We start from the raw sequence: 12,057 nt of genomic DNA, 5'->3' as shown, positions 1-12,057 counted from the left end.
GAGCAATGATGAGCACATCTGCAGCTGGGCATCTGGGATGCCACAGTCACGATCCTGTTATGCCTACACAGCACTCTCACATTTACCACGTCTCCCAGCTCCCCCAGACTCTCCAGCACATACCGGKCTGCAAACCGCCTCCCGCTCCCCTGCCATGCGGGAGGCTGCTGGACTACAAGGCGGCCGTGGGTTATTGATAATTCTGGGTAGCACACACAACTCCACACGGGCTTCCTCTCCCGCTGAAGCCCGATGCTCAAGAGATGGTTTTGGCAAAAAAAAAAAATTAACGGAATTAATACCGTCATCTGGCCAGTGAAGCAAAAGAACTGTTGGCCAGGAAACAAACATCCATGGCTCTGCGTGATTTTAATGCCAAAATAATACTTCTCTCATCAGCCACAAGATGGGACTAATGCTCTGTGCTGCTGGAAGTACACAGCTTGATACACACACACACACACACACACACACAGATGTTTACTAAGGATGCAGGGAAACGCAACTCCTACCTGCCAGTAAGGGCAAAGGCTCCAAAAGCTGGCAAAATGGTTAAGAAAATGCTTTAGCAGCCTGTGTTACAAGTGGTTCTACTCCTAGATTTTCAGACTATCACCAGTTTCTGTCTGTGGGCTCAGAGGATGCTGCTCTTCCTCCCCGCRTGCCAAGCTGCAGCCATCTCACGGTTACGCTTTCATGTGGTGGTCTTAACAGTACTGGGGACGCAACTGCTTTGGAGACCTCGCTGCAACATTAATTGTTTTAACRTTAATTGACGCAAACCAAGAAGCAGTCACGAGCAGGGTTTTCTAACCAGTAAGTTGAAGAATAATTCAACTGAAGAATTGATGCAGTCTTTTTATTCTCTGAATTTTCAGATGCCATAATTTTAGTAGTATCAGCTCAAATCATAAAGCTCTGAAATTCACAGGTAAAGGTTTATGAGGGTTCAGAGTGTCARAATCTCATCCCTCTGGACTCGCCAGATCTCCAGCTCTCCAGAACACCATCGTGAACAAGGACAATTTTAAACAAGTTGTAAAGGCTTCTCCTGAGACTCAACTGAATGACTGTAATTAAATGAACCATTATTTATCCACAGTAGTTTCCAGGCAGTAAAGCAATTAACAGAAAAGAGAACAGAATGAAACCATTTTGACATTTTTAAGGATTAGATACAAAACACTATGACTACATCTCTGTGAAAGGAAAATTCCAGAGAAGTCCATGATACTTCTTTCCAAGTAAGAAGCAGAAGGAATTAGTTCAATACTTTATGTCAGAACTCGAGAATATTTCTAACACCCTGAAAATAGTAATTTCTGACACAGAAATTAATTTTTAAAGTCAGAATAGACCAGTAAGACATGCAGTTTGACTTCCACCACACCACAGACCAAAGATCCTCATCCCATTAAAGCATTAAAGCACGTCCTTGGGGACCTCCAGGCTGACAGGTGTGGCAATGGAGGCCACCAAGCCCCTAAGAAGGCAATTCAAGCGATGAACCAGGACTGCCAGCATTTCACAACCCGGACAACTCAGATACTTGGAGGAATCGTCCTCCGCATCCCAGGTTTGGCGAGTGACCTACTCGCATCATTCTTATGTCAGTCCTGCCAACCAGGCTTCTCTGCAAAAGAAGAGCTCAGCATGCCCCTGCGTGTTCCTGCCTGGGAACTTACTTAAAAAGCACTTCAAAGAACCAAGGTCATCTTTTCCCACTGACGTCACTTTGCCCGTTAGCGACACAGTCCCCCGAGGTTTCAGATTAGCAGGGATTTATGTGCGTGAGTTTTGGGGAGGTCAGAATGGGCACCGTGCTGCCACATCAGGCAGGGAGTTTTCTCCCTTGGAACAATTCATTCCCTTCAGAGTTTCTCAGTGGGGGCTCTATAAAGCACAAACTGTTTCAGACTACATATTTTACTGTTATTGTAAATATTTATGAGTTCCATAGTCCCTGCTACAAGGCACTATAGAGCTCTGTTGGTTTAATTGTCCAGTGACCGAGATTATTTGGAACCTTCTGAGTTTAACGTTTTGGGAACAGAACATTGCAGGAAGAGAAAATGAGTGTCTGGCCACACTTCCTGGTCCCCGCTTTTATCACCTTTTCACTAGACCACATCATTCCTTTTATCCTTCAGACACAAATTAAAACTCTGTAATCTTTAGTATGGGAAGCTCAGAGATATGATACAGAKATAGATATAATAGATTACCTATTATAATTAGATAATTATCTAATATTAATTTATAATACATCTATTTCAGTGCTGAAACAGATTGCTGGTGCAGAAAGGAGAAGAGAGGGGAAGAGACCTAGGCATTAAGAACAAATTAGCAAATGTGTATGTGGAACACACAGGTACAGCTGCTCTTGCCTCAATGTAGGGCTCAGCCCACAAGTTCTCTCGAGGTCTCCTCCCGCCCCACTTTCCCCAATCCAGTAATCTCTACGGCAGTTCGAGCTCTGTGTTACTGGACTTTCTGAATAAAAAAGTCCATGTGTTTGTTTTCCTCGTATGAAGCAGTTAAAAGCAAATTCTTCGTTCACTCCTGCAGTCTTCTCGTTATGATCGCTTGCTTGTGCCACCATTGCGCTTTTACAATGCCAAACGCTGCCTGCCATAGCGGCAAGAACCCTTAGAGAAAGGCCTTTYCTAGAGCGCACCTAGGAGAGGCAGCAGCTGATAACTCTGATTTGACATGTGAGCGAGGGCGTCCCAGGGTCTGAGCAGAGCACTGAGGGGTGGGAAGGGCTGGCCTAGCTCTGCATCTGTGCCTGAGTCCCTTCGGCACTCAGTTTACCTATGCCTCYCCTCTCAGGTCACTCAGCTGAAAACAAGGACAGACTTGCACGTTCACAGAGGAGCTGCAAGCCTCCAATCGCTTGTCAAGTGCCTTCAGATCCTGCACGAAGGGTACAGCCTCATGCAGTATGCTGTTTCCTTTACTAATGCTCATCACTTCCACAGCTGCACATCTCACCCTGCATTCTGCAGATTCATCTGACAAGACTTGTGTTAAACTCTGCTCTTGGAGAATGCCTGCGATGGCAGAGCGCATTCATCAGGGACAAGGCTAGCCCAGGGCGCAGGCCTTTTCTCTGGCATGCCCCTGTGCTTCCATTCCCCTTGCGGAGGCAGCAGATGCTGCCAGGAGACGCAGTCCCAGGGGTGGCACCTGATGTCCAGGCACATGGCAGCAGCAGTTACTTGGGAGCTACATCTGGGACTGCTTTATCTTCAGTATCCCAAAGGCCTTCTTTCTGCTTCTGAGCAGCCTGCTCTAGTAAACATGTTCACGCTTCTTTGAGCCTCTGCACTGCTGCATTACACTGAAAAGAACTATACCGTGGTATCATCTGCATGGCCAACTCACCCATATCTGAGTTCTGGCCTCTCAGGTTGCAGGAAAGACCCTGAAGTYTCATCTGACTTACTTTTCTGCATCCAGAGAACTGACGGAATCCTCAGTTGTATCCCTTTCTGTGCCATTTCCACGCATGCCRATAGAAGGCTGCTCCCAGAAAAGCAGTGGGTGCTCCCTGCACATAGTCTGGGTTGTAGACACTCTGTGCACAAAGTCCTCATTACACGCTGGCTGCTGCAGAGACTCTGGTCACTCCTCATCTTAGCAGCCTCTTGAGAGGAAGTTCCTTATTACTTCTGAGGAAGCCTTCAACTAGGCACCTATGAACARCAACTAACCTCCTGCCTTTTTCTGCATGTATAAACTACACCAGCATCTCTGAGGACCACTGAGAGGGAGCAGAGCACTTGGACGGAGGTGCCTTTACYCCAGCACTTGCATAACACAGCAGTGAAGAGCCATCAAGGCAATAAAAATACTACTTTAAGCTCAAGCAYTGAATACTAGACACTTCGAAAGCAAAGAAATCAAAAACCAAGTACTCTGTAAATCTTTCTTCCCACCTATGATTTCTCCATATAATTCATAGAAAATAACAAAGTCTGGCCTATTAAGACCAGCACAGAAAGGTGCCTTTTTTAAATAGGCACCGGTGACTCAAGTACACGCTGGTTAATAAAATCTGGCTGAGAAGTTCCATTGGTAATCAACTGCACGTAAGATATTATTGCAGCTTCTCTATTTATGACATTGCAGCACTGAGATGTGACTGACTGCTGTTTGTCAGTACATTTTGCTAGCACAGTAAAAACAGAACTAACACTCCTCGCACCCAGACGAGGGTGACATACAATGACACCAGGAAGCAAGAACCCAGCTGTCAGGCCTGATTGCTCAGGCCACTACATTTATGCCCTGCTTTGTAGACGCATTGGATGTGTCCACAGAAGGATCACTAACCTGACTACAGAAGCACAGACACGTAAGAGAACTGCCACCTCAAAGGGACAGATCCAGAAAGCAGTTTTCTCCCAGATATCTGTACACAGACCTCAAGCCTCACTGGGCTACCCAGAGGGGAACTTCCCTTTCCAAGTAACCATGTTGGGAGAGAGGACACGTTACCACCCTTTGCTTGCCCACACAGCCCAGAGGCACTGCTGAACATCCACSAGCATGCCCAGAAAACAGATGCCACCGCCTGCTGGGCCCTGCCTGTCCTGTCCACGGCCTCCAGYGGCATCCAGCGCACTCAGCAACACCACGAGAGCAGTCACGAGCAGCATCGCTTCATACTGCAATTTGACCAACACAGGCAGAAGCAAAAATCAAGGAGCCCTTACTTGTGTCTCCACGTGCAGACAGCAAACCAGGAATTTTCTGCGACCCAGACACCAGAAGGTTTTCAGGAAAGAGGTGAAATATGGTCTCCAGGGGCTGGTGGGGCCTTATGGTATATTGCAGGTGACTGTTCTCTATCACTGTCATGTATTTATTCTCTAAATAAAAGAAAACATTATGAAATTATTAAAACCATGGGGAAACAGTCGTAAAGCACTGTTGCCAGAGGAATTAATAAACGAACATTCCAGGAGCAAAGTAAAACCTGAATTTGAAAAGTTAGGGTTTTTATCCAGTTAACAATAACACACTCCTGAACTCCTGAATAAATAGCCTTTTTCATGCTCAGCTTTGCRGGAATTCTGGCTCCACAGATCTTCACATTCTGCTGCTTCAGGATAACCACAATGAATGCCAAGCTGAGCAAACAGAAGCAAGCAAAGCAGAAGTACCTAGATTCACACAAAGCTGCAACAACTTAGAAAAAGTCAACCCATTTTTCAACAAAATAGTTCTTCTTGCTCCTTTATCTTGCAGTTTTTGTTGTTCCCGTATAAGCAGATCTTTGAAAGAAAAGTAAGAGAGTCCTCCCCAGGACAGAGTAAGGCTTTTACAGAATCAGTTAAGATGCACTTTGGTATTTGCCCTTCATACAGAGAAGGAAGCAAAAACTTGACTGAATGCAGGTAGTCTCAGTAGGCCTAYGCAGGATACTTGTTTTTAACAAAACATCTGAAATGTTCATTTCACTTTGACAAAGTAGCAAAATCAGGAGATGGGGAAAACTGAAGTGACACATGCAGCGCCACTCATCCTCTGATCACAAGCATCTCGTTCCAGAGTTTAGATTTAAGTTTAAGTTTAGATTCCCTTTCAGCACAAGACGGAAGAAATCTCCGTTCCGTGCATTGCTGCACAACATATCCCCAGCGCCTTCAAAGCTCTTGAGCTACGTCTCTCCTTTCAAGCTACCAAGAAGCATTTGCCATTCATGGAATTAGGTTATGGCTCTTTTCACATCAAATGGAAAAATAAGGTGACTTACTTTCTGGCTACGAGACAGTCACTAGGAGTAGTGAGTGCATGCTGGCATCCTGAGCRCTTGGGAAGGACTATTACTCAGATACCAATTATGCCTCTCAAATAGCAACAAATCCGAGCTGCCTTCTCTGAACAAAAGTCACTGTACAGACAGCAGAAAGCTTTCTAATGGCCATAACGTTTGGTACTTTTCAAACGTCTTTACTGACCGCCATCACCGGGCAAGCTGAAAACTTATTCCTACACTTGTCAGTGCATTGTCACTGTTAGCTATAGAATCCATGCTCATTTCTAGTGCTAGGAGACTTCCGTTCCAGCAGACAAAAATGGGCATCTTTCACAAGGTGACTTTCTATAAAGAGCTCCACCTGGAACAAAGCAGCTATCAGCTTCCAAATCTAAAATGTTTTTTTTGGAACAGAACCCTATCACTCTTACATTTTATTTCCACTATGTTGCTTACAAGAGCATYTCTAAATCTACCTCCACTTCCCTTGAAACATGCCAGAACTGTTTAAAATTTCTTTTTCTTTCACAGTGTGAAGGGGTTTTAGCTTCTCTAAATGAGACAAAGTTATAACCATATACACAAATAAGCCACTATTTAGACTCACATTCTCACCTTTTCTGTCTTGGTACTGAAACCTACCAGGCAACTCCAGTGCTTGAAACACGGCACGAGTCTGCTGAGCACCACAAGGGCACAGACCACAGCTACCCTTGGGGCTCAGGTTAGGCTGGCTTGAGTCAAGGCCGCTGTAATCCGGCCCATCTGCAGCCCCTACTAGGCTTTCCTCCCCCCTTTTCCTTAACCYAGCACCAGCATTTTTGTGACTGGTAAAAAGCAAAGTGAGTTTTCTCTTTCCTTCTTCCCTGGGTAAGGAGAGCACATCTCTCTAGCCCCACATACTGGCCAAACAYAGCTAGTTGTTCAGCTAGTAAATTCACTTTGAGCCTTCAGGAAAGCAGCGAGCAAACTGACAAGTACCAAAAACGTTCAGAAGGACAAAGGTCTCAGTTACACACTCTGCAAGGCAACATCCTCTTGTATTTCATCTTTTATGACGTGCAGCCCTTGCTTTGTGAGCCAATCAATACGTATAAATAAGTAACTGAAACGCATTTTTTAGGCCGCGATGTCAGCTTGTCTTGCAAGGACTCACAGAACCACCTCTTTCCTCTCCGCAGCCTCATAGTTTCCACTCCACCTGACTCATCCTCATCCACACGCATGTGGCCAAAAGCTTTGTATGCTAATACAGCGGGAACACATCTGCCAGGTAAACACATTAAGTATTTGGATAGCCAACATTGCAAAGAAGGGAGTGATACATAATATCTTGTTGCCACTTACTTTCTACAGGATCCTGGAAAAGCGGATGCAGTAACGCACGGGGTGTCCCGTGGTATAGCTTGAGTCTAAAACCAAAGAGCAGAAGTCAAATATGAAATATTCAGTAAATTCATGCTAAAGCGCATTTTCTGCAGTGCCTCTGTCCTTTAGTAAGAAACYTATCCCTACTTTGTTACCATGAATTCTCTATTGGGGACAACACCATTATTGCTTTTCTACTAGTGAGGAACTCTAGTCTTCTAAATGCTAGGTTTGTTTTTGTAGTYGCAGGACCACCTTCTCCATCCCCAAAAAGCAATCGTGTATGTTGCCGTATCACTTTACGGCATTCACCAGAACACTAGTGAGCTCCGCTTCCCCCACGCAGAAGGCACCTACCCTCTGTCCTTGGTAGCCAGATTTGTCGGCTCTGACTTGCTGTTGAACAGATGAATGATTCCAAACCCACACGACAGCTCTTGAGAGATCCCATCTTGTTTCTTGGCTATTGCCACAACTTCCACAACAGCAGTGATGCTGGGGTRGTTTAATGAGGTGTGGAAGTAAACGGTCTAGTTGAGAGATGAGGAAAGAAGGGAGAAAGGGTATTTTAGATTTCATGCCTGACTGGAATAGCTATTGGCAGGCAAATTCATGTTACAAGTAGACAGAAAGCCTACTGCAAAAAAAGCCAGCCACAAAGCTTGCAGAGTAGCAGCTCATAGCAGATGACCTCCAGCAGGTGTGCTGAGCATACTGCTTGGAAATGTCAAGCTGAAATGGAGGCTGGTAGCCAGGGAATGATTCTGGAGCCTAGAAGAGTATTCCCCCAAGCTGTCTATTTACATTCTCCGTCACTTCCTTCCCCCTCTACACACCCACCTACCCACTCTTGAAGGGCTCCTCCTAAAACTTTTTGGTTAGTAAAAGGGCTATCTTTGCTCCTTGGCGTGTTGACAGGTCAGTACAGTCAGCRCTACAGCATTTTTGCTCTGTGTTTCTTTAGTTACGACTAAGGAAAAGCATTTTCTTTGGAAGACAGGAAAATGCCTGTTTTCCAAGGCAATATGAATTAGTAATTCTCAGGCTGCAAACTCCTTAAAAGGAGCATTTAAATGCTCATCTGACCTACAAYTTTGTTGTGAGCCCTATGCTAGAAAAGCAAAACCAGCTAGAAACTCTCAGGTCTGGTACAGCCTTCATCTCTACTATGAGAAAGGGAGATCAGAGTGGTACAGATCTAAGARGGGAGGGGACCGGACACAGGTCATCTCCCAGGGACAGGATTTAAAGCCAGGTTAATCTTTCTATTAAAAAGTCATTATCACAGTGTCCCAGAGAAAATATTGACTGTAATCACAGACTGTCAGGAAGGGATAACCGAGAGAGACATTAACACATCAKCCCAGAGAAATAAATCATTATTCTATTATCTTTTATTGCAAAGTGTTGAAATAATGACCGCTAGCTGCTGACAAGTGCCCGGATAGAGAGGGACCAATACTTTGGCTTGCAAAGAACCAGAAAGCCATTAAATTTGATCTACTGTTAAGCTAAGTTTCCTGTTGTCTTCTTAAATATCAAGAGYTTTAACAGCACGTTCTTCCGCTCTGAACTCTACGCTACAAATCTTCCCAACAGAGGTCACCTCRAGTTTGCCAAGTTTGTGTGAACTGACTCCCCTTGCCCATATTCTTCCTGCAGAGAGTCACGTCATTACTGGTTTCTTTGGTTATACTGCTGAGAGGGCACAACTATTTAGTTCCTATAGCCAAAAGTGCAAAACTTGGCATGTGGAGACAGAAGATTTAATTCCCCCCTCACACACTCCTAAATCCTGTGAGGCTGCTCTCCAGTTGCCAGCAGTTACTCCTGAGCAATGAACAGTGCCTTCAGGGAAGGGCTGTATGGCAGCCTATGAAGGACATGCAATACAATTTAGTCAGTTCTGAAATGCTGAGAAATCCAGTCCTGTAATATCCAGATGGTCCATAACGAAAGCTCCTGCTAACTGTTTGCAACTGCAAACCAAACACCTGAAGTCTGCAGGCATCACATTTTATAGGAATGGCATTCAAAGAAGCAGGTGCACAGTCTGTCACAGAACGCTGCCAAGAAGGAAACACACCACTGTTTGACCTGTGACATTTCTTCCTCTTCTCTCCTCCAAAAGCACAGGGTGACTGATGATTAGAGCAGAGGAGAAATGCACATGCTGGTAAAGTACCTCTGATACTGTTACCAATTTAAATAAATCCAAACAGCACAGCTATAAYGCATGCTAAACTTTATCTTTGGCACAATGCACTAGTCAAAAAGGAAAGAAAAGTTGTAATTAGAAGTCCTGAACAAGGAGATGAAATCTCAGCTGCAACCAATGTCCCARCTGCAAGGATCTGCAGTCTCCCTCTTGGCTAATTGCACAAAACTAGCCACTGCTTAGAACAGAGCAAAGTGATCTCTGCCAGCTGTGCTGTTAAACAGCCCCAACGAATTTGGCAATTTTTCATCTCCTGGCACCTTCTCCCTTCCTCTGTTATCTCTTTTGCTGGTATTCATAATGGATAAAAATATGTTTTTGTATAAATTCAATACCAAGGTAATGAGAAAACTGCTCCACTTGGGGGCTACTGTTAATTCTCTTCCCATTCCTGAAGAAACAGTGCACTCTGCTGTCAGCTCTGGAATACAACAGTTGACACACAGTAAAACAGCAACTGCTAACTATGCCGCTACCCAAACCTGGAATTAACAGAAGATCTGAATTCTCCCCCTTAAAAAAAAAAAAAGTCAATCAGTCAGGCAAGATCAGAAACCATCTTGATGTACAAGATCTGAGACGAACCACAGTCAAGAGATTATGAAGCATCAGAAGTAAAAAGTTCAACACTCTCCTTTCCTAGAATAAGGACACACGTAGAAGAGGAATGGTGATAAAATGAACTGCCACAGAAAAGCTTCAAGAGACAAAAGCCATGGCAGAAGATAGTGGGCCAGATCCTGCAAACACTTAGGATTTGATGTTTTAAGGTGCTCGTGTTTAAAGCGCTGATTTGCAGGCAAGAAGCAGGCACCCAGAGTACTCCAAGAGGCAAACAGCTACAAAGGGTTTCAGTTTCATTAGAAGGAAGGATGAAATCAAAGATGACTAGCTCCTATGTAAACCTCAAAGAAAGATGTCTTTGCCTTTAAAGTATTAAAAATCTTGATAGCTCATTCACTGCTAGAATCTCCTTTGTCTACTCCCCAGCCGTCTTGCCTTAACTATTGGGAGACTTCRCAGAAAAAACTCTTGCCTCTAAACGAAGATGTTGCCAGTCTCYGCAAACAGCAGCTTCCTTCAGTGAAGAAATCTGCTTAAAAGCTCCCACCAGAGGCACAGCAGCTTCAGAAAATAGTGCAGCTTGTCCACGATCCCATTCTAACATCACCTTGCACACCGGATAGGAGCTTGCCAGCAGAACGAAAAGAACATCTTCACTGCTGGCAAGCCAGAAAGCTGAATGCAGACTTAGCTTACAGACAGCTTGTTCCTGCAGCTCCAACTGGCCTACTTTCAGTAGCTGCTATTCTCACCTCTGTTACTGCTCCTTCCCTCAAGGTTGCTGTTCCCCCTCGCCCCTCAAAGCTCAGATGACCTAACAGGTTTTAGGTGCTCTCCCGCTCCACTTCAATATGAAGAAAAAGCAGTGAGGTTAAACTACTCTCCAGAACTTAAACCACTTGGGCTCTGCTGTGAACAACTGCAGAAGGTGCTTTGGGTTTGCAGGGAATGATCCTCAGCTTACCCTATAGCTAAAGCATTGCAATACAGTCCATCAAAAAATACTTCCCTGTTATTAACCCTGTATACCCCATTGAAACCTATTAACTCTGTGTACCTCATTGAAAACAACTCTGGTGGGCTGTCGCGGGACGGAGTGGAGAGGCCTCCTACTGCTCTTCCATGTTTTCCCGAAGAAGTGGTGATACGTGACGTCGAAAAGGGACAGGCGGAGCTGGTATTCAACGTCAGACCAGCCTTCTGTCGCTCTCTGAAATACCAAAAACCAGAYGTGTGAACTTTTAAGTCCGTCTCAGAAACACCTTATCTAAATTACTCCCAGAAGCGCAGACAAAACGCTTCATTACAAAATGACAAATAAGTTATGTTTTTAATTGATGCCCAGGAAGCATAAGTGTGGCCAAGTATACCTTACTCCATCAAATTCCTTCATCCTGCACGCATGCAGAAACTACTGTTCTGAAGGCTAATGTAGCAGCTTTTAAAATCGGAGATTRAAAAAGCAAAGCAAGAGCTGGAAACTCAACTTTCAAGAAACAATAAAGTGGTAAAGTACTTTAAAACCACTAGGCTTTAAAGGTTTTTTTTAAACGTAAAAATGCTTATCTAAGTTATAAATTTATGTATAAAACTGTAACTTGAGTTGTGAGGCAGGAGCATAGAGGACTCAGATTCCGCTTATGCTACAGAAAGTCAGTAGTTTTGCAGTTAGTCCCTGCAAAACAAGCCAGCCTCGCTTCAGGACTCTCAACCTTTCCGAGCTGCRGTCTGAAAACACAGCAACTGCTCAGCGGCTGTAGCGGCGTCTTGCTTTTCCAAGCAGGATGCACGGGGACGCCGAAGAGGCTGGCGCTGCTCCGCAGAGGCCTCGCGGAGGGCAGACGCGGCTCTGCGCGGCCCGAGGGCGGCCGGGACGCGGCCCCGCCGGCCGGGGGCAGAGCGCTCCGCACCTGTTCCAGCAGAGCCCCCTCGACGCGCTTCAGGGCGCACTGAAAAGCGGCCGACTCCTTCGGGCCGCCCCGCCTCCGCTGGGAGTGCGCGGGGACGCGGGCGTGCTGCGCGGAGACGCTCTCCCACTCGCTCATCGCGCTGCTCGCGCCGCCGCCGCTTCTCCCGGGCTCCCGCGACGGGCCACGCTCGCCTGGAAGGGAAAGGCCGTGCCGGGGACACGCGCGCTCGG

At 45.6% G+C, this 12,057-nt stretch overlaps 1 protein-coding gene across 6 annotated transcripts in view; it reads right to left on the bottom strand.

Annotated features, from left to right (window-relative positions):
* NPHP4 (nephrocystin 4) overlaps positions 1-12,029 on the bottom strand; it is a 51,716-nt gene extending 39,687 nt beyond the window's left edge. For all 6 annotated transcript variants that reach the window (XM_085318483.1, XM_085318487.1, XM_085318484.1 and 3 more), the window contains exons 1-5: positions 11,828-12,029; positions 10,975-11,127; positions 7,493-7,665; positions 7,115-7,179; positions 4,722-4,877 (exon numbers count right to left, since the gene is read on the bottom strand). In XM_085318483.1, the coding sequence (XP_085174609.1) occupies positions 4,722-4,877; positions 7,115-7,179; positions 7,493-7,665; positions 10,975-11,127; positions 11,828-11,962 (682 nt within the window). In that variant the 5' untranslated portion in view covers positions 11,963-12,029. The remainder of the gene's footprint in view (positions 1-4,721; positions 4,878-7,114; positions 7,180-7,492; positions 7,666-10,974; positions 11,128-11,827) is intronic.
* Positions 12,030-12,057: the final 28 nt, after the last annotated feature.

This window comes from Rhea americana, unplaced genomic scaffold (genome assembly GCF_003343005.1).
Source record: "Rhea americana isolate MKP2758 unplaced genomic scaffold, rheAme1 scaffold_539, whole genome shotgun sequence".
In the NCBI taxonomy this organism is placed as follows: domain Eukaryota; kingdom Metazoa; phylum Chordata; class Aves; order Rheiformes; family Rheidae; genus Rhea; species Rhea americana.
This window is presented reverse-complemented; position numbering and strand designations above follow the sequence as displayed.